This window comes from Myotis myotis, unplaced genomic scaffold (assembly GCF_014108235.1).
Source record: "Myotis myotis isolate mMyoMyo1 unplaced genomic scaffold, mMyoMyo1.p scaffold_m19_p_12, whole genome shotgun sequence".
NCBI classification, from domain to species: domain Eukaryota; kingdom Metazoa; phylum Chordata; class Mammalia; order Chiroptera; family Vespertilionidae; genus Myotis; species Myotis myotis.
The window spans coordinates 56,149,480-56,171,788 of NW_023416316.1; the positions used below are offsets into that span (position 1 = coordinate 56,149,480).

The 22,309-nt window shown below is 37.4% G+C and overlaps 1 protein-coding gene across 1 annotated transcript in view; it reads left to right on the forward strand.

Annotated features, from left to right (window-relative positions):
* The first annotated feature begins 888 nt into the window (after positions 1-888).
* Positions 889-22,309, forward strand: part of CCDC171 (coiled-coil domain containing 171) — a 252,847-nt gene continuing 231,426 nt past the window's right edge. The window contains exons 1-4 of the mRNA XM_036331206.1: positions 889-1,019; positions 5,472-5,607; positions 15,076-15,250; positions 20,860-21,050. Of these exons, the coding sequence (XP_036187099.1) occupies positions 976-1,019; positions 5,472-5,607; positions 15,076-15,250; positions 20,860-21,050 (546 nt within the window). The 5' untranslated portion in view covers positions 889-975. The remainder of the gene's footprint in view (positions 1,020-5,471; positions 5,608-15,075; positions 15,251-20,859; positions 21,051-22,309) is intronic.

Here is a 22,309-nt window from a genome sequence, read left to right on the forward strand (position 1 = left end):
TTTCATTTATTCAAAAACCTTTGAGAACCCCAAAATAACCCTGGACTTCATTTTCTTTCAGACTGATTTTTATGCCCTACAGCTAGGCACTATGTATTTCTTCTCCAGTTTAAGAAGAATTTGTCACTATTTTTTAACAGTTTTTTATTTTTATTTGCAAATAAAAATAATCTAATAGCATTGCCTTGTTCTTACAAAAAGGAACCTCTTTGCCAAGTTGGCATGGCTCAGCAGTTGAGTGTAGACTTATGCACCAGGAGATCATGGTTCGATTCCCAGTCAGGGCACATGCCTGGGTTGCAGGCTGATCCCCGTTGTGGGGTGTGCAGGAGGCATCCTATCAATGATTGTCTCATCGTTGATGTTTCTATCTCTTTCTCCCTCTCTGAAATCAATAAAAATATAAAAAAAGAAGGCACATCTTTTTTACATTTTGTCATTTTTGTTTCTAGTCTTTTATTATTATTATTTTGTTGTTGTTAATCCTTACCCAAGGATATTTTTTTCATTGATTTTTAGAAAGAGTGGAAGGGAGGGGAGAGACAAAGAGAAAGAGAAACATTGATTTGAGAGAGACACATAGATTGGTTGCCTCCTACAACTGGGGCCAGGGCTTGAGCCTGCAACCCAGGTACATGCCCTCGACCAGGAATCAAAACCAGGACCCTTTAGTCCACTGGCCGACGCTCTAACCACTGAGAAAAACCATCTAGGGCTGCTTCTAATTTTTAAAAAAGAAATAAAACATGGCTTTTAAGAATATAACTATATGTTTGATAGACAATAATTTAAAAATACAAAGAAGTCGAAGAACAAAAGAAAAATCACCTGTAGTCTCAGATTCACATATATAACCACTGTTGTATTGTTTACTATTTTAACAGACTTTAGTCCATCTAACCTGTAAGTCACAGACATCTTGGACAATTTTAATCAGCAGTGGGGTATTTCGCGAAAGAGTTGGAAGACTTCACCATGAGTTTAAACACTTCAAGTAATGTTACTGTTGATACCCAAAGGTAAGCCTCCAGTCTTTTTCTTTAGTTGAGGATTGCTTTTGGTTGCAAGGCTCAGGGAGAAGTCAGTTGGAGGGACTGATTGTAAGAATTCTCATGGTATGGTAAGGGAAGTAGGAATTTCCTGGGACCGAAGGAGCAGGAAGGATGCCCCTGGAGACCTTGTGCTGCAATTTGTGCTCCTTTGTTAATCGGTCCTCAAAAGTCAAAGTGTCTGCGCTTTCTTTTGTCCCTATATATTTGCTCATTCTTTCTCACCTTTCTAAATCTTTTTTCCCCCTCATATTTATGCTTATTCACATTTGTGTGTGGCGATTACTTGGGCTGACCATCATCTCTCTGGTTCTTTTCCTTCACTTTCCTCAGTGCCGTAACTCGAGTTCACGACTTCTGTAGCACCCTTTTAGTTTTAACTCCTGTTGCTAACTGCTTCTTCTTTTTTTAAATATATCTTTATTGACTTCAGAGAAGAAGGGAGAGGGAGAGAGACATAGAAACATCAATGATGAGAGAGAATCATTCACTGGCTGCCTCCTGCGTGCCATACACTGGGGAAGAGCCCACAACATGGGCATGTGCCCTGACTGGAAATCGAACCGTGACCTCCAGGTTCATAGGTCAATGCTCAAACACTGAGCCATGCTGGCCAGGCGCTAACTGCTTCTTTACTTGGAGTTTACATTGTAAGAATTGCTATTGCTCATCTTTTTTGTGCCATTGATATCTGCTTTTGGGTGAGGTGCCTGCCTTTGGTTTATTCAACTCTAATATGAATAGTACAAAAACCTGAGTCTATAATATGAAAATGAACCATCTTGTAGAGTGCAACCCAAAGTGTGGTTATAAATAAGTAAGTACAGAAATTGAAAGTAAGTGTTCAGAAACTTTTATAACTGTGTAACAGTAATCTTCTGTTTGTTGAATCTAAGAATAAAACACTTGGGGTTATAGTTTATGTTTTGAAACTTTCTTTTTTAGTTATCTATTTAAAATATATTATAAAAAATCATCATGAGGTGGGTGGTGGGAATAGCTTGAATAGTCCCTGCTCTTACTTAGTTTGAGAAGAGCTTATCTAGACGGCCTTTCAGCAAGGATGTGTAGGTGGGGCAAGTACCATGACTAATATGTACTTCACCTATGAATAGGGTTTTCTATGTAAACATTTCCTACCTATCTTTGAAAGCTACTTTAAATCCTTTCTGAAGCAGGGTAGGGAATAAATGAATAGGATATAAACATTTTACTTTGCTAAAATTTCATCTCAAAGAGGACTTTTTCTTTTATCAAATGTGGCAAGGGTCAAGAAAGAGTGATGTCTCACCAGCTTGTTCTCCACCACCACAGGTGAGGAGTATGGTTCAAAAACTTCTAAATAGAGGATCTTCAAGATCCTTCTTGCTCTGATATTTTATTTAACATAATAGAGGCCCGTTGCATGAATTCATGCACCAGTGGGGTCCTTCGGCCTGGCCTGTGGGATCAGGCCAAAACTGGCTCTTCAACACCCCCTGCAGGTCCCGGATTGTGAGAGGGAGCAGGCCAGGCCAAGGGACTCCACTTGTGCACTATCGGGGGCCAGGGAGGGATGTAGGAGGTTGGCCAGATGGGGAGGAACCGCGGGAGAGCTCCAGGGCATGTCCATCCTGTCTCACTCACTCCAGATCAGCCAGACCCCAGCAGCAAGCTAACCTACAAGTCAGAGCATCTTCCCCCTGGTGGTCAGTGCATGTCATAGCAACTGGTCAACCGGTTGACTGTCTGCCCCCGGTGGTCAGTGTACGTCATAGCTAGCTAGCGGTTGAGCACCCTTAGCATATCATTAGCATATTACGCTTTGATTGGTTGAATGGATGACCAGACACTTAGCATATTAGGCTTTTATTATATAGGATACATATATGTGTGTATTTTAATGCAAATAATACATGCATTTTTAGAAAAATTAAAAAATGCACATGAAGAACAATAGAACTACTTATAATCCTATTACTTAGAGTTAACTACTACTAATATTTTGGTACATACTTATCCATACTTTTATCTTATGAACATATAAATGTATTGAATAAATATATATATTTGAAAAATTAGAGTAAATGTTTCACTTCACATTACTTAGTATCTGTCTTTCAGTTTTGAGGGGAACATCTTACTATATACATCTGCCATAATTTTTTTTGAAAATGTATTTTATTGATTTTTTACAGAGAGTAAGGGAGAGCGATAGTTAGAAACATCGATCAGCTGCCTCCTGCACACCCCCTACTGGGTATGTGTCCGCAACCAAGGTACATGCCCTTGACTGAAATTGAACCTGGGACCCTTGAGTCCGCAGGCCGACGCTCTATCCACTGAGCCAAACCGGTCAGGGCCATCTGCCATAATTTTTAATGGCTATGTTACTCTTCAGAATTCTAGAATCTGGGTAAATGAAGTTATTTAAACTCTGCTGTTTACCATTAATCTACTTCTGTTTCTATAGATTTGCCTTTTATGAACAATTCACGCAAATGGAATTATACAACACAAGGTCTTTTGTGTCTGGCTTCTTTCGCTGGGCATGTTCTTCAGGTTTATTATGTTGTAGCATTTACCAGTACTTGCTTTTTAATGCTGAATAGTATTCCATTGTATGCATATTCAGTGTTTTGGTTACACATTCACCAGCTAATGGACATTTGGGTTGCTCCCACTTTTTGATGATTATGTTGTGAACATTTGTGTACAAGTCTTTGTGTGGATATATGATTTCATTTCTCTTGGGTAGATTCTTAGGTATAGCATTATTTTATCCTATAGTAAACTTACGTTAATTTTTAAAAGAAACTTTCAGATTATATTCTAAAGTGACTGGGAATCGAACTGTGACCTTCTGGTTCATAAGTCCAGGCTCAACCACTGAGCCACGCTGGTCAGCAAAAAAAAAAACCCCAGTTTTAAAACGGGAAAAACACCTGAATAGGCTTTTCACCAATGAAGATAGACAAATGGCAAAAAAAGCACATGCAAAGATGCTCAACATTACTCATTAGGAAAATACAAATTAAATCACTATGACACATCGCTTCACACTCATGAGAATGAATAGAATAAAAAACTAAAAAAGTAGGTGTCGGTGAGGATGTGGATAAACTAAAGCCCTCACACAGTGCTGGTGGAAATATAAAATGATGATTGGGAGCTCACTGTGTGAGGCTTTGTGTTTGTGGCATTCTCTGTTTTACTGGAAAACTTCTAGCATCAGCATTTTTAGGTCTTTTCACTGTGCTGGTAGACTCTCCAGGGAAGACCTTTCCAATTTCTTCTTGGTTTCCATTGTTCTGGCAGACAAGAAGTATTAGAAGACCAGGGCTCTCATCTATTATATACATTTTTACTTGAGTCTCTTGATGTTAGTATGGATCCCTTAGCCCATTTGTATCTGATGTCTCCAATTCAGAGACCTTCTGTTTTATCCTGTCCAGGGAATAAACCCCTAATATCCTGTCAGAGTGGGGAAAAGATTGGTATTCAGTTGTGTGGTGTATAAGGTAGAGGACTTGATCTCATTATTAATTTGGTAGACTTCGAACCAGTTCTGTTTTCTGCTCTATTTCACCTCCATTTTCAAAGGTGTTGCCAATGAACTCAGTTTGTTGGACTCTGGTGTAAATCAGGTTGCTTTCCCCACTGTTGACTTTGAATTTAACTCTCATACGTAAATCAGTTACCACTTGCTCGCCTGCCTTCCAGCTTTCAATATTTTATTGCTATTGGCTCATCTTCTGTGTTCTTTGTTTTTGTGAGTTTGTACCTCTAAATTATCTTTACTGTTGTTATTATTTTTTAAAAATATTTTAAAATTGATTTTTAGAGAGAGAGCGAGAAACATTGATGTGAGAAACATTGATAGGCTGCCTGCATGCCCCTTCCCTAGGAGTGAGCCCATAACCCGGGCATGTGCCCTGACCAGGAATCGAACCGGCGGCCTTTTGGTGCAGGGGACAACACCCATCCAACCAGCCAGGGCCTTTTGCTATTATTTCAATTTTAATTTTGGGGGGGCTTTAGGATGCCCTTTTAATGCAGGAATCTGTATTCTCTTATTTATACTTTTCTTTTGTAATATGTATAACATATATAGTAAGTAAAATATTTTAAAGAGGTAAAAAGGAAAGAACTTAGTCTCTTGCAAAACTGCCCAGCTTGTGATAGGATCAGACAGCCTTAAGTACCAATCTTGAACAATGTGGTGATTTTCTAATGGACAGTGGTTTGTTTCTAGTTGTATACTGTTTTGCATTTCTACCTAGCAATCAACATCTTTTACTAGATTGTAAGTTTTTTTGGGGGGCAGGACCATATCATGTTCTCTGTGTTGTTTTTTTTTTGGAAAAATAGTTATCAGAAATACCAGAAGTGCTGGAAATATACTTATGGAGAATTGTATTTTATTATGATCTCATTTTATAGGTTGAAGACTGTCTCACCTGATGTAAAACAAATGCCTAAAAGTGAAGCAGAATTGGATATTACTACTGATTTCAGAAAGAAACTCCATCGGGCTAAGAGAGAAAAGTTAGAAATAACAACTAAGCACAATGCAGAGGTAGAATTTATTTTCTTCTCCAATAATGTTAAAAATAGATTAATTTAGATTCATTTTGCCTTGGCCCAGTGGCTCAGTTGGTTGGAGCCTCATCCCTTACACCAAAATGGTAGTGGGTTCGATTCCCGATTTGGATGGGTACAGGAGGCAACTGATTGGTTTTTCTCACATTGATGTTTCTCTCTCTTTCTCTCTCAAGTTAATAAGTAAAATATCCTCAAGTGAGGAATTAAAAAATTAAATTCATTTTATATTACAAACTCTATGTTTAACACTTATCACCATAACATTTTTGTGCTTAAAAAGGAACTTATAAAGAAAATGGATTTTTTTTTTATATAGTGGAATTGCATAGGAGTGTTAAAGTAGAAATTTAAATAATAATTGTGTTTATTTGTATGTTGTCTTAAATTTATTTTAATTAATAGGTAATCTTGACTAAAATATTGATGAATGCATTGGTGACTAAAAGATTTGTAAATTAGACATTTTTGAAATCTTAATGTAGGTTTCTTTTGGTCTCAGTCATGCAACAATCTCTTAAACAAGGAAATTTGAGTATGAAACTTTTAATCTCTGCAATTTATAAATTTTTAATTTTTTATAGTACTCTAATTTTATTTTATTAGTATGTGTGTATGTATATATGTATTGTATATGTATACTAGAGGCCCGGTGCATGGATTCGTGCACCAGTGGGGTTTCTCAGCCTGGCCTCCAGGGATCAGGCCGAAACTGGCTCTCTGACATCCCCTGAGGGGTCCCAGATTGCAAGAGGGTGCAGGCCAGGCCGAGGGACCCCACTGGTGCATGATTGGGGCTGGGGAGGAACTGCAGGAGGGCTCCAAGGTGTGTCCAGCCCGTCTCACCCAGTCCTGATTGGCCGGACTCCAGCAGCAAGCTAACCTACAGGTGGGAGCCTCTGCCCCCGGTGGTCAGTGCACATCATAGTAACTGGTTGAATGGTCGAACTAATGGTCGGACACTTAGCATATTAGGTTTTTATTATATAGGATGTATATATTCCAAGGACAGTAGTTCTCTTTTCCTGTAAATTAAGTTATGAATTATATATTTATGCTTCTTCTGTCTTTTTCTGTTTGCTACTTTTTCTCTTTTAAAAAAAAAATATTTATATATGTATGTATATATATATATATATACGTATACATATATATATATATATATACATATATATATATATTGATTTTTTACAGAGAGGAAGGGAGAGGGATAGAGAGTTAGAAACATCAGTAAGAGAGAAACATCGATCAACTGCCTCCTGCACGCCCCCTACTGGGGATGTGCCCACAGCCAAGGTACATGCCCTTGACTGGAATCGAACCTGGGACCCTTGAGTCCGCAGGCCAGCACTCTATCCACTGAGCCAAACCGGTTAGGGCTACTTTTTCTCTTTTTAGATCTTATTCATTCTTAAAGCTCAGCTTAGGCAGCCTATGTAGTGGAAAGAATATTGACTTTCACAAGTTTGGACTCATTCTTGGCTCTACCATTTATAAGATATGTGACCTTGGGTGAGTTGTACATCACTGGTTTCTTATTCTGAAATGCTGGTCCCAAAAGGTTGTTGTAGTAATTAAGCAGATTTATAAAGTGCATGTGCACTGTAATAGTAGCTATAATTTATTGACACTTAAGTATAAACAGGTGTTTTTCTTCCCTTTTTACTAAATTCTGTTACTAAATTCTTTTACTAAATGCTGTTCTGTCAGGAAACCTTTTAAAGCCTCCCTAGGTGACACTGATCACTCCTTTCTTTGCTTTTCCAATGCTGCTGTTACAGATATATTACAGTTAAAACATTTATTTCATGCTTACCTGCTCTTAGTCTGTAAGCTTCCTGAGAGCTGAAAGCAGTGACCAGGCTTTGTATCTCTGTCTCTCAGTCTCTCAGTCTCTCACATGGCTTAGGCCCTCAGCAGCTGTGTGTTGAATAAATGTTTGAAAAATGATTTTTTTCTGGGTCTCTAAGGAACAGTGAGAGGTTTCTGATTGAAATAACAAGCAATGCATATATGGTTGTTTTATTTGTATTTTTAATGGCAAATGGAGTAATTTTAAAATTAGGTAATTGAAGTAATTGCATTTTTACTTATTACATAGTGAATATAAAGTGGAATTTGTTAAATTTATGCTAATTGTTTATAATATCTAAAACTTATATTTTAAAATCAAATGTACATTAGTGTCATGATAATCATATCATTTATTTATATTAAATAGATTCTTTTATGTATTTTTGAAGTTATCATCAGATTTCTCTTAGCAGAACACACTATTTATTGTTTTTATTTAATCAAAATGTTTTGAAGCGTGTTCACATTAAAGAGATGGGAAATTATTTCAGGGAAGAAAGAATTTTCTCAAAATAGGTGATTAGAATTGGTTCAATGCCAGTTTCGTATTATTGTTTATACTTATTGTTTCAATTATTTGTTTAGGTGATTTTACTCATATTACCAGTATATAGTAATTTTTTTTGCTGTATGTTCTCCAAATATGCCTTTTATAAAGCAAGGCAGAGATGAATAAAACTATCTTGCCATCCAAAATAAGGACATATATAGGGTGTCCCAAAAAATGTATACACACACTTTGAATGATTATAAAGGCAGTGTTTATAACAGTACATTTCATTTTCAAAGTCGAGCTATCAGCTGTTAAGTGTGTGTACATTTTTTTGCGGACACCCTGTATTTGCCTTATCAGATACTCCTAGTGCTAATACACATTATGGTAGATGATTGGCACAAAATGTCTTTATTTTAATTTTATTGTTTTTTTAAAATTTAATTTACTGGGGTGACATTGGTTAAGAAAATCATGCATGTTTCAAGCATACAACTCAATAACACATCATCTGCATGCTGCATCATGTGCTCACCACCCAAAGTCAAGTCTTTCTCTGTCACCATCTGTCCCCCCTTTACCCTCTTCCACCTCCCCCCAACCCTTTTCCCTCTGGCAAACACCACACTGTTGTCTGTGCTATGTGCTATTAATTTATTTGTTTACTTAATCCCTTCATCTTTTTCACCCAATTCCCTAATGCTCCTCTCCTCTGACAGCTGTCTGTTCTATATATCTATGATTCTGTTTCTATTATTTTGTTAGATTAGCACAAAATATCTTTAAAATCTAAATGTTCATTGGTGGATGAATGGATAAAGAAAATATGGTATATACATACAATGGAATACTGTTCAGCTATTTAAAAGAATGAAATCTTGCCATTGCAATAACGTGGATGGACCTTGAAGACATTATGCTAAGTGAAATATGTCAATTAGTAATAGACAGATATGTGTGGAATCTAAAAAACAAATCATCCAAATAATCGAAGGTCACAGAAATATAGGCGGATGTGGAGTTTGGGTGAAATGGTGAAGGGTACCAAAAGATACAAACTTCTAGATATAAATAAGTCATGGGGATGTAATTTACAGTTAATACTATATTGCAAATTTGAAAGTTGCTAAGAGAGTAGATCTTAAAAATTGGGACAAAGAAGAGCAATATCACTTTCTTTAGCCAAGAAATACTGGAAACCTAAGACCAAGCAGTAGGCTTTTTAAGACGTTAGGAACTGAAGACGTTGTTTGACTGATTCAGCCAGTCCTAAGAGCTTAGGTTCTTAAGCTAAGGTCCTCGGAAACAGAGAAATCAAGGAATCCGTGTACTTGGATGGGGAAAAAATAACATTTTAATGAAGGATTTGATGCAGCCAGTCCTCCTTTTAACAAGCCATAATAGTATTAGCAGTAGTTTTGAATTTATCATAAAGAGAAATTATAGATACCACAATTCAGTTATTGCAAATATATTGAAATATTGTTTATACTTGTCACTACTTTGAAATTACAGTGGTTATTAGACCTAAGAGTAGAGTTTGTTATTTAATGTTATTAAAGATGTATATAGATTACAGTATCACAAATTTGTTTTTATGTCATGTATTTGTTTTTATAGTAGTATTTTGATTTTTATTACCCCGACATTTTTTTTTATGCATTTAATTACTTATCCTTGAGAAGGCTTTGCCAGATTGCCAAAAATGGTCATGGGTCAAAAATTGTGAAAAATCTTTCTTTTAGAGGCTGAGACATATTGTAGAAGGCATAAAAGAACCAGAGAGAAGGTTCTAGAATAGTGGTTGAGCATACAGACTTAAAAGAATGCAGATATATTTTTTAAAAGGAGGGACATATTTTGCTGCTGTTGTATGTTTTAGTGCATGTGTTGAACCTTAAGTGAGAAAACAACCTCAAGGGCTGCGGATATGTTTATCAGCTATGTGGATAGTTCTGGAAATCAAATAAGATCCAATCAGCTAAAAGGAAGGGCATTAATAGAGGGAATTGATTGTACTGGTGATGGAAGACCTAAGAATCCAAACAGGGAATGAGGAGCCACCCTGAGATTACTAATGGCAGGAAGCCACCAACACCTCTAGGACAGAGGGCCAGTGGGAGCAGATAATGTTATGAGTCCAGAAGTTGGGGCTGTCTTATGGGAGGTAGAGCCATGGTAGGGGTTGTTCAGTCAGTGTTGGAATGTAGAGAGAAAGTATGGGGAGCTGGAACCTCAAAAGAGATGCAGCTACTGACAGCCATTTGGCATGGGAGCATGAGAATTACAGTTCCTATGATGAAATAGAATAGAGCAAAAGAAGGGGTTAGGTAATGGATCTGAGATCAAATGCACAAATAATTGGCAGTCTACACCTTATACTCTTCAGCATTCATTAGTGGCTAATTGCTACCATTTGGCCTTTGCCATTCTGGAAGTCCATCATTGCAATTGAAATTGGGGTGTTCATCTCAATGGTGGCATATCCCACGTTATCTCCACCATCCATTGTTATCTTTGGCACATACAGGTTAGCCACCAGAGCTTTCTCATGATGCTCGTGCTGCCTTCTCCAGTGCAGTTTATAGCATTTTAATTAGGAAAAGAATGCCTTTGGGTCCTTCAAGAGGATGTAATAGGGGGAAGGGGAAGTTTTGGTTTGCTCTTAATAAAACTACTCCAATCTCCTTAAGTCTCCATATTACATCAGGAAAGTACTGGCATTTTGACCTCATTAAATGATTGTAGGCCGTGGTTAAAATCAATTTACAGTCATCTATCCAAGCAAACTCTTAGAACTAGCTAGTTAAATCCAAATCAATCCTATATATGTTCTGCAGGTTCCTGCTAATAAAAGATTATCAAGATTTTGCAGTTCTTTTGCTGTATAAGCTATTTTCTTCTGGACCTGACTTTGCATTTCTCCTCTTGCAGCAAAGAGAGTTTTGAATCTGTCTATAGTGACAAAAGGTGGTGGAGGTTGGTCTTGCAAATCCTCTTGCAAGTCAGCTGCTTCAGGTGTGGTCATTACTAAATCTTCAAGCAAGGGAAGGCTAGTTACCTCAGACAGGGAGGAGAGAGGCGGCTTTTGTTGGCAAGGGATGTTCCGGGGGGGCATTTGGGAGTGCACATTTTTTAGGTGTATCTAATTCCAAAAGCCTTCACCCATCTCCTTCCTTATTACCTAATGCCCAATTGATACTTAGAATCTTTAATTTTTTTTTTTTATTTTTTTTTTACTGATTCAGAGAGAAGGGAGAGTGAGAGAGAAACATTAATGATGAGAAAGAATCATTGATCAGCTGCCTCCCCACATGAGGGATCGAGCCCGCAACCCAGGCATCCTCTCTGGGAATCGAACCGTGACCTCCTGGATCATAGGTGGACACTCAACCACTGAGCCACGCCAGCTGGGCGATACTTAGCATCTTAACATTAGAAACTTGGGGAGGCTCTTTATTCAACTTGTAATTCTGCATTTCCCATAGTTAGATTTTTTTGGTCTAGTCCTTAGCCTTGTCTGTCCTGGGGTTATGAGAAATAAGAGATTCTTTTACACTTGAAATAGAAATTCTCTGGTTTTCTGACCATCTTGAGCTGAGATTATCATTTTTTTTCTTAATTAAATCTTTATTGTTCAGATTATTACATTTGTTCCTCTTTTTTCCCCCCATAACTCCCCTCCTCCCAGTTCCCGCCCCACCATCCGCCCTCACTCCCCACCCACTGTCCTCATCCATAGGTGCACGATTTTTGTCCAGTCTCTTCCCGCATCTCCCACACCCCTTTTCCCCCCAGGAATAGTCAGTCCATTCCCTTTCTATGTCCCTGATTCTATTATGATCACCAGATTATTTATTCACTTGATTCTTAGATTCACTTGTTGATAGATGCATGTTTGTTGTTCATAATTTGTATCTTTACCTTTTTCTTCTTCTTCCTCTTCTTAAAGGATACCTTTCAGCATTTCATATAATACTGGTTTGGTGGTGATGAATTCCTTTAGCTTTTCCTTATCTGTGAAGCTCTTTATCTGACCTTCAGTTCTGAATGATAGCTTTGCTGGATAAAGTAATCTTGGTTGTAGGTTCTTGGTATTCATCACTTTGAATATTTCTTGCCATTCCCTTCTGGCCTGCAAAGTTTCTGTTGAGAAATCAGCTGACAGTCATATGGGTATTCCCTTGTAGGTAACTGAGTTTCTTTCTCTTGCTGCTCTTAAGAGTCTCTCTTTGTCTTTTGCTCTTGGCATTTTAATTATGATGTGTCTTGGTGTGGTCCTCTTTGGATTCCTTTTGTTTGGGGTTCTCCGTGCTTCCTGGACTTGTAAGTCTATTTCTTTCACCAGGTGGGGGAAGTTTTCTGTCATTATTTCTTCAAATAGGTTTTCAATATCTTGCTCTCTCTCATCTTCTGGCACCCCTATAATTCGGCTGTTGGTACGCTTGAAGCTGTCCCAGAGGCTCCTTACACTATCTTCTTATTTTCGGATTCTTTTTTCATTTTGCTTTTCTGGTTGGGTGTTTTTAGCTTCTTCGCATTTCAAATCTTTGCCTTGATTCTTCCGGTCCTCTGGTCTGCTGTTGGGAGTCTGTATAATATTCGTTATTTCAGTCCGTGTATGTTTAATTTCTAGTTGGTTCTTTATCATAACATCGAGGGTCTCATTAGATTTGTTGAGGATCTCATTAAGTTTATCAGTGGCTTCTAGACAGTTCTTGAGAGACCTTAAAAGTGTGATTCTGAACTGAATATCCTCCATTGACAGTTTTGTCCTGTTTCTTTGTCTCCACATTTTTTTATGCTTTCTTGGTGCACCCCCTAGTGGTCTTTGTGTGCAGTCCTTCTGTAGTTAAACCTTGATTGTTGTAGTTAATACTAGGGGGATTTGACCTCCAGGCCAGCTGGCTGTGAGAATCAGCTGTGTCTGCAGTGGGAAAACTTCTGTCCTCTAGGGAGGTGCTAATCTAGCCTTTGCCTGAGGCTATCTGGCAAATGGCTCTGCGCAGGGCTTGGGCGGGGCGGGTGGGTCGCTCGGGCTCGGGATCAACAGGGTGGGCCGGAGAGAGCAGTTATGGCGGCTCTCAGTTCCGTCCCTAGGAGCTCTGCCTCACAGAGTCCCAGCAGCCGCTGCAAACCTCGGAGAGAAAGCTGCCTTCGAGTTCAGACAGAAGCCAGACAGTCCCGCTTCTCCCGTTTGAGTCTGGGTCCCTAGAGACTCGCCCGGATCTGGAGCTCAGAATCTGAGACTCCCTCCCGATTGAAAGCACCAACCGCGCCCTCCGCCGCCAGCCCGCTCCGCGCACACTTCGTGCCTGAGTATTTCACTTCAGCACTGTGCCTCCTCTGAGTCTGGGTATGATATTCTCTTTCCTCCTAGTTGTAGAATTTCCATTCAGCCAGCCTTCCTGTGGTTCTGGATGATGTCCGTTCCGTCTTTTAGGTGTGTTTTGATTTGGTTGTTCAAGGCAGCAATCTCTGGCGTTAACCTATGCTGCCATCTTGGTTCTCCCTGTCATTTTGTTTTTATAAGTTCTCTGATACAGCCTTTTTACCTCATAGGTCTTGTAGTAAACTATACTGCTATAATGCAGTTGCTACTTCATTTCCCACAGGCTTGTCTTCAACTTTATTTTAGACAACTGTACATGATAATTTAAAAAATTGTGATCCGTCTATATCTCATGGATCCCTAATATCCCATTTCTAGGTAGAGCTCTTCATTATATTTAGGCTCATATAGGTTCACCATCCAATATCAGAAACCCATCCAGAGACCATTTCTGATACCAAGAGCTATGTTACTTGGTGTCCAGTCAAGAAAATGGACATTACTTTAGGTCTGTCAACAAAAGGACATTACTAAAGGCAATCGATCACACAGGTACTAGAATTGCTGCAAGACAAACAGTATATTATCAACTCAGAGGGCAGCAACATGTGAAGCTTCTTCCACTCCTAAGAGTAATCTTGACTTTGTAATTATGGTTGTTGTATGATTTTTTCTTTTACTATTGAAAAATATTTGTAAATTCTTATTTTATAAGTATAGTATTATGAAGGCATTGCTATTCTAAAAATTTGAATGGGAAATTATTTTATTTTTTATATGTGGAAAAAATGTAACTGTTGCTACACTCTACATTTTAATAGCAACTTAAGTGATTTCTGATGTTGTCCTGCAGAGATTTTTGTGTCTCTCATTTGATAGTAGCTCAAAGCTTTCCTAAATGATACTTGTCTAGCATTCTTTCTGATCTACCATTTTTTCTTTCCCACCAGCAACAAATCATTTTGCTTTTCTTTGTAATATCATAGCATTTTTACCTCTTTTATAAAAGTTATACCATATGCCTTTCTATAGTGTTGAATTCCTGGTTTTTATATCTTTCACTGTACTTAGCACATGGCAAGTGTTTAATATTACTTAATGAGTCATTGATTCGACAATAGAATTTTAGAGTGGGAAAGGACTTTACAAGTCACCCAGTTCTAATTTTCAGACCTATGTTCTGTCACATTAATTGATAGAAGGATATTAGGTAAATTAAATCTAGTCATTAGATATCTAGCTTTCTAGATGTTAGATAAATTAGATATTAGCTTATTCAGACCCCTGCAAAGTTGGCACTTTTATTACTTTAGGCTCTATCAGTAAAGTCATAATCAAGAGAAATAATATAGAGAATATTTACCAAACTATATTTTGATGCAGTTTGCTTCTTGACTTCATCTAGAGACTAGGAGAGGAGGAGGGAAAGAATTTTTAAGTGCTTACTATGGGTCATGCATTTTTTTTCCACTTCTTAGATATAACTATTATCTGAGTAAAACTTGTGATTTTCCTTTATTTTTATAAGAATTTAATATAAGAATTAAAATTTTTTCCTCTGGTGGATTCCTTAAAATAAGAAAATTACTAGTGTCATTTGGTAAGGCTAGTGTTTCTTTTCCAGTCCTTCAGAAAGTATAAATTCTTGTCTTATAAATATTATAGGAACAAGTTTTTCTATGAAATGTAAATGTTTGGGTTAATGATCTAATAATCTTGGAAACATATTGTAATATTGGTTCATGATATCAGAAATTTGCTTTTAGCTGGCAAGCTATGAGGGCCAGATTGCCAGGCTACGCTCTGAGGTTGAAAAAGGAGAAGCATTGCGACAAAGTTTGGAATATGACTTGGCTGTTGCTAGAAAGGAAGCTGGTCTTGGAAGACGGGCTGCTGAAGAAAGGTTAGCTGAGGCACATAAGATCCAAGAAAAACTCTGTGGTAAGACCATTTCCATTTCTTCCCATGTTAAGAATTGTGACCTCATTGAATATCATTGCTTGGTGTTTATGCATTCCATGTAGGGTCAGAGGTAAGATTCATTGACTGTCCTTTGACTTTGGTGGGTATGTATAAAGTTTTCTGGCAGTTATGTGAACATTTACCTACTTTACATTAGTTTTTTTATGTTGTGTATGTGTGGAAAAAGGGGTTCAACATTCTGTTAACCACTTAAAAATTTCTTTTTTAAAAATATATTTTTATTGATTTCAGAGAGGAAGAGAGGGAGAGAGAGATAGAAACATCAATGATGAGAGAGTATCATTGATCTGCTGCCTTGTGCACGCCCCCCACCGGGACTGAGCCCAAAACTCGGGCATGTGCCCTGATCGGAAATCAAACCATGAATTCCTGGTTCATAGGTTGACATTTTACTGAGCCACTTTAGGGCACTTTTCATTTTTTTAATCCTCACCCAAGGATATGTTTATTGATTTTAAAGAGAGAAAGAGAGAGAGAAAAACACTGATATGAGAGAGAAATCAATTATTTGCCTCCTGTACACACCCTGACCAGGGATCGAACCTAGGTATGTGCTCTGACTGGGAATCAAACCTGCAACCTCTTTGGTGTATGGGATGATGCTCCAACCAACTGAGCCACCCAGCCGGGGCCACATAGAGATGAAAAGAAATGTATTGTAGGCCTTCTATCACATACTGTCTTGAATTAGAATCTCTAGCTTGAGAGAATCTGTAGGTACAAGAAGCCCTGCAGGTGATTTTATTAATTAGCGAAGTTTAGGAACCACTGGGTTAGAGTGTGGTGCCTAGAAAAGAAAAAAGCAGCTGATTTAACACTCAAAAGTTATCTGTTAATATAGCATATGCTCATCTTTTAAAATCTTTTTACTTGTATATCTTAAAGCAATGTGCTTAGATTTACGTGTAAACTGATCACAAGAACCCAGATCATGAAATATAAAATTACCAGAGTCCTTCCACATGGATAACTGCTATCCTGATTTTTAATAGCAAGGATTAATTTTGCCCTTTTTATGTGAATGGACTCACATAGTACTCTTTTGCATCTGACTTCTTCCCTTCAACATTGTTAGACTTGTGAGTTCACCCATAATGCTTTATGAACTTCATATTGATATTTAGCATTATATTGTGTGGATATTTCCCACTTATTATCCATTCACTATTGATGGACATTTGGGTTATGTCTGAGTTTTGGTTATTAAGAAAAATGTTGTTGCTCTGTTGGTGTGGCTCAGTTGGTTGGGTGTTGTCCTGTGGACGGAAAGGTTCAATTCTCTGTCAAGGCACATGCCCTGGTTTCCGGCTCTGTCCCGGGTAGCGGGTGTGCAGGAGGCAGTGATCGGTGTTCCCCCCTCACATTGATGTTCTCTCTCTCTCCCTCTCCCTTTTCTCTCTAAAAATAAATAAAAATATTAAAAAAAGAATAATGTTGCTATGAATATTTTTGTACACAGCAGGTGTTAACTAAGAGAACACTGAAGGTGAATTCAGAAGATTTATGTTTGAGTCTGGTTCTACCACTCATTTACTGGTGTTTGAACCTAGGTTGTTTTAAGGATGAAATAAGAAAATGAAAGTGCTTTGTTTACTGCATGGGGCTAAACAAATGTTGAGTTATAAATATTACAAAAGCTAGGTACTTTAGTCTTGGCCAGCTGTCTTGGGTTATTGTCATTGCTCAGAAGTGTTTTTGATGACTTCTGGCATTTAATAACTATACCACTTAGGAATAAAAGGATTGCAAGGAACTAGATATACAAGTTAATGGCTTTAATTTAATAATGAGGATATTGAAGTCCAGGGAAGTTACTTGCCTAAAGTAAAATAATTTCAATAGACATGTTACAGAGGAACTGGAGAAATGGTCACAAATCACATGAAAAATGCTTAACCTTACTTTTCATTAGGCAAATGCAAATTAAAAACCACTGTGACTATAACTACATGTCCCATCCAATGGCTCTAATTGAAAAAACTGTCAATACCAAATGCTAATCAGGATACAGAGCACTGGAATTTTTATAGTTAGTGGAAGAGTAAAATGGTACAACTACTTTGGAAAAAACTGGCAATTTCTTTTAAAATAATCATATCATTATCCTTTGACTCAGCAGTTTTACTCTTTGATAGTTCTCCCTGAGAAACATTTGACTTGTACACCAGTTTTCATAGTAGCTCTTTTATGACAGCCACAAATTGGAACAAACAAAAAAACCCCTGTAAATGTCTATTGACAAAAGAATGAAGAAATAAGTTGTTATATTCATACAATGAAATACTACTCAACAATAAAAATGAACCAGTTACTGATACATGCAATCACATGAGTGACTTTCAAAACCATTATGCTGAATGAAGTTTATACACAAGAGAACATCCTGCATGACTACATTTATATGAAGTTCTGGGACAGAGAAAACTAATTGTTGGTGAAAAAGAAATCAGAACAGTGGTTGCCCCTGGGATTGGTTAGCAGTAGGGATTGACTGGGAAAAGGTATGAGGAAACTTTCTGGGTTAAAGGAAATGTTCTATATTTTGATAGGGGTCTGGGTTCCATGAGTCTAGGCATTTATTAAATTTCTTTGAATGGTATACTTAAGAGTTGAGCATTTCACTATATGTAAATATTACCTTAAAAAAAGTGAAACTATATTGAATTCTAGTTAACAATATGAATGCTAAATTATTTTGGAGTGCAATATATTTGCAACTTGCTCTGCAATGCATAAAAAAGTATTATGGTTTGATGGATGATAAGTGAATGGATGCATAGATGAATGTGTGATAAAAAATATAGTAAAATATTAGCAGTCATAGAGTCTAGTGGTTTTATGGGTGTTGACTGTATAATACTTTCAAGTTTATGTATTTTTGAAGAATTTTATGATAAAATGTTGAGGTTAGAGAAAAACAACTAATGCAGCTATGGGATATTAAAAAAGATAATCCCATAATGATTGAGACATGACAAGAAAGAAAGTTTTGGAAGCTGGAAAGCAAATGGATGAGGGATAACTGATTTAGCAGACTGAGATGTTAGAATCCTATACCAGGAGTGGGGAAAGCTGGCAGACAACTTGTTTGAGAGTCAAAAGTCTTATGAACTGCCCAGCTGGTGTGGTTCAGTGGTTGAACTTTGGACTCGACCCTCAGTGGGGGACGTGCAGGAGGCAGCTGATGAATGATTCTCTCTCATCACTGATGTTTCTATCTCTCTCTCCTTCTCCCTTCCTCTCTGAAATCAATAAAAATGTATTAAAAAAAAGTCTTATGAACTGGAAACACCAGATACCTTTGGGATTAGGAATTGGAAGTAGCTGTTTGTTCTTAAGTCCCCTTCCCACCAGCATACTACTCTGGATTGTTCCCACTTGGGAGGCTTAATCTCTGGAAATGGTAAAATAGGTCTGAAGACTGGAAAAAACAGGAGATATCATATTCAATGCTGAATATTGAGGAGCTATTTCTCCCAGCTTCCTTTTTCTATTGGCTTCACCAGATTTCTGCATTCCATGTGGGAGCTTGGAAGACTATTCTGTGGGTCACTTGACCAAGCCAAGTAGAAAAAAACTGATCTATGGCCCAGCCAGATTCTCCTCCAGTGATGATCACAGGTGTCAAGCTCCACACTGTGTCACCCTGTAGTTACTCCTAATTGTGAGCAAACAACCAAGAATTACCAGATACTTAAGGAAAGCCTCTATAATGGAGAGAAAAAATTAACTTGAAAGAATCAGAAAGTCTTCAGGGAAAAGATTTAGCAAACAAGTAGCATTAATATCCTTAGAGCTGAAAGAGATTATATGTCACCTGTGAGGCAAGAACCAGATCCCATAAAAAAGAAAGCTCTTAGAAATTACAAGTCTGAAATCAAAACATTATGTCAATAGAAACATTGGAAGCTGAAGATGGGAGAAAACTTCCAGAAAGCCCTGGCATTGTAACTTAGTTGGTTATGCTTGTCCATGTATTGAAAGGTCGCTGGTTCAGGGCACATGCCCAGATTGCGGGTTCAATCCTCAGTTGGGGTGTGTGTGGGAGGCAACCAATTGATGTTTCTCTCTCACATCGGTACTTCTCTCTCTCTCCCTCTCCCTTCATCTCTCCCTAAAATCAATAAAAACACATTTTTAAAAATCTCCCAGAAATTAGTGTAAAAAGACAGATATAGAAAAATAGTAGAGAAAAGAAAATTTGAGGCCCAATCTGAATAATAGGGAATATTGAAAGAAAGAGATGAGAGAAAACAGAGAGGGGTCAATTATCAATGAAATTAATTGAGAACACATCTCAGAACTAAAGGTTATGTCTGAGTTTCCAGATTGAAAGGGCCCATTGAATATTCACCACACTGGAAAGAAATAGACCCACTATAAAGTTTTCAAAAAAGAGACAAAGATCCCAAAACATTCAAAGAGAAAATGAATGAAAAGGAAAGAAAAATAGGCCACATGCAGAGGGACAGAAATAAAAATGGCCTCAAACTTCTTACCTGTAATATGGACAGCTAGACCATGGGATAATGTCTTGTAGTGAGAGAAACTGGATGGGAGGGGGACTTTTTGAAACTTTGGAATATATGATCCATTCAAAATACAAATATAATTGAAAAACAATACTACGAACTGTGGCATTTTTTGTTTAACAAGTGTGTTTGTACATATTTCTGATTTGATCTTTACAAAAATCTTAACTAGGAGGCATTTTATTCTGAGAGTTAGAGTGGTTTAATCAGGTGATAGGTAATGGAGTCAGACCTGGAAGCCTTTCATTATTTCTTTTCTAGATGCTGAGACCCTAGTGGAGCGGTATTGGTTATTGTGAAGGTAATATTAGGATGAGAGGGGATTGAGCCTAATTTTGGGGGAGTAAATACTATAGTTCTAAGGGTTGTAGCAGTGGTTTCCAGTCTCAGTCTTGTGACAGTCTCATGTGTAAGATGTGTTACAACTAATTAGTTTCCAGTAGTCAAATGTCAAAATTTGTAATCTGTCAAGTCGTTTAAAAAGAGTAGCTCTAGTCTGGCCTGTGTTGCTCAATGGTTGAGCGTCAACCTCTGAACCAGGTTTGATTCCCAGTCAAGGCACATGCTCAGGTGGCGGGCTTGATCCCCAGCAGGGGGCAGTTAATCAATGATTCTTAATAATTGATGTTTCTCTCTCTCTCTTCCTCTCTCTGAAATCAATAAAAACATAAAAAAAGAGTAGCCCTATATGTCAGTGTTTTTTTAAAAAACATTTTATTTATTTTCTTGAATAGGAGAAAAAGAGTGGCAGTTGGTGCTAGAGGAGCACTTAAACTTGAGCATGTCTCTGGGAATATGTCATCTCATTTAATGGCAAAACCACCTTTGTGTGGAGGGGAAGAAGAGATAGAAAAATGGTAGAATCCTGGTTCTGGGACAGTGAGCTTTTCAAGAGTTTACTGGTGTGCAGTGGTTTCAGGCTTTGTCCTGAGATCATGCTGTAAATGAAATTAGCTCCAAGGCCTAGGTTTTTGAACCCTAGGGATTTAATTTATAGTTGTAAATATACCTATTATTCTTTTATATTTTTAATAGCTCAGAATACAGAACTTCAAGGAAGGGCAAATGAGATTGAGAATGCATTTCAGATTTCCCAGCAGAAATGGAAAGAAGAATGCAGAAGATTTGAATGTGATTTGGAAGAAAGAGACAATATAATTCAAAATTGCAATCAAGAATATGATTTACTTTTCAAAGAAAAAAGCAAACTAGAGAAAATTCTGCAGGTAAAATATTTTTATAAAGGAATTTCACTATATATAATATTAATTGAGATGTGTTATACATTATTTGATGTTGTCCTTGAAAGGAAGATAATACCATAAGGCTAGGAAAGCTGATTTCCTTCTTCCCTCCCTCCCCCTCTCTCTTTCTTCTTTCCCTTTAGGGTCATTTTTGCAGGTCTCTTTTGTAATATGCTTTAGAATACATGAATATGTATACTCTTTCTTTTGTGAAAAACAGTTTGAAGTCTGTGAACAAAATTTAAAAAATAAGCACATATAGGCATTTTATAAGAATATAAGGACTTTTAGCCCTTTGGCTCAATAGCATGAAAATTTTAAATATAGAAATGTGGGTTCTAGATTTGGTCTGAATATACAATAAACATAGAAAAGTATTTATGTGTCTGATATATACTTTATTATCTATACAGAGCTCATTCTATATGGATATGATGTATAAACAATTCAATGACCTTTTACTAAAATTATTGTGAGGTATTTATTCTCCCCCTTTCTCCCCCGCTTTTTCTTCCTTTGTACTTTCCAAGGTAAAAGTATGGTTTAAGGTTGAGGTTGCCCGCCACTTAGAAGTAGATTTTGAATTATCTATATTTGCCATATTTTTGAAGTACCAATTTAAATTAAAAAAATAAATACAAATGAACATAATAAAAGTGCTCTACATTTACCACTGGTGTAGATGGCTTTTCAGAGTCCTGACAATAAATCTTCACTAGAGGTAATTTTACAAAAGCACTTACTAAATAGAAAAGTTTTGGCACAAGCATTCCCAGACATTGTCAGCAGATCTGTTGTTTTCTTCTATAGCAATAGTCATAGTTTGTGTCTTGTTTGTTATTAGAATGGTGCCTGGCATCTATAAGGGCTTTATTACTATTCTAATAGGGAAAGTTTAGGTGGTGACTGGTGCTACAAGTCCCTGAGTGGCCCTATATAACCTTCCCCATGTAAAATGCCTTGGAACTATGGGGAAAGAAGGTAACAGGTGACAGCATTCCTTATAGTCAGTCATTCTGCACCTCAAGTTACTTGAGCTTTTTTTTTTTTTTTTTAATATATTCTTAATGGTTTAAGAGAGGATGGGAGAGGGAGAGAGGGATAGAAACATCAGTGATGAGAGAGAATCATTGATTGGCTGCCTCCTGCACACCCTTTGTTGGGGATCAAGCCCACAGCCCAGGCATATGCCCTTGACCGGAATCGAACCTGCGATCCTTCAGTCCGCAGGCGGACACTCT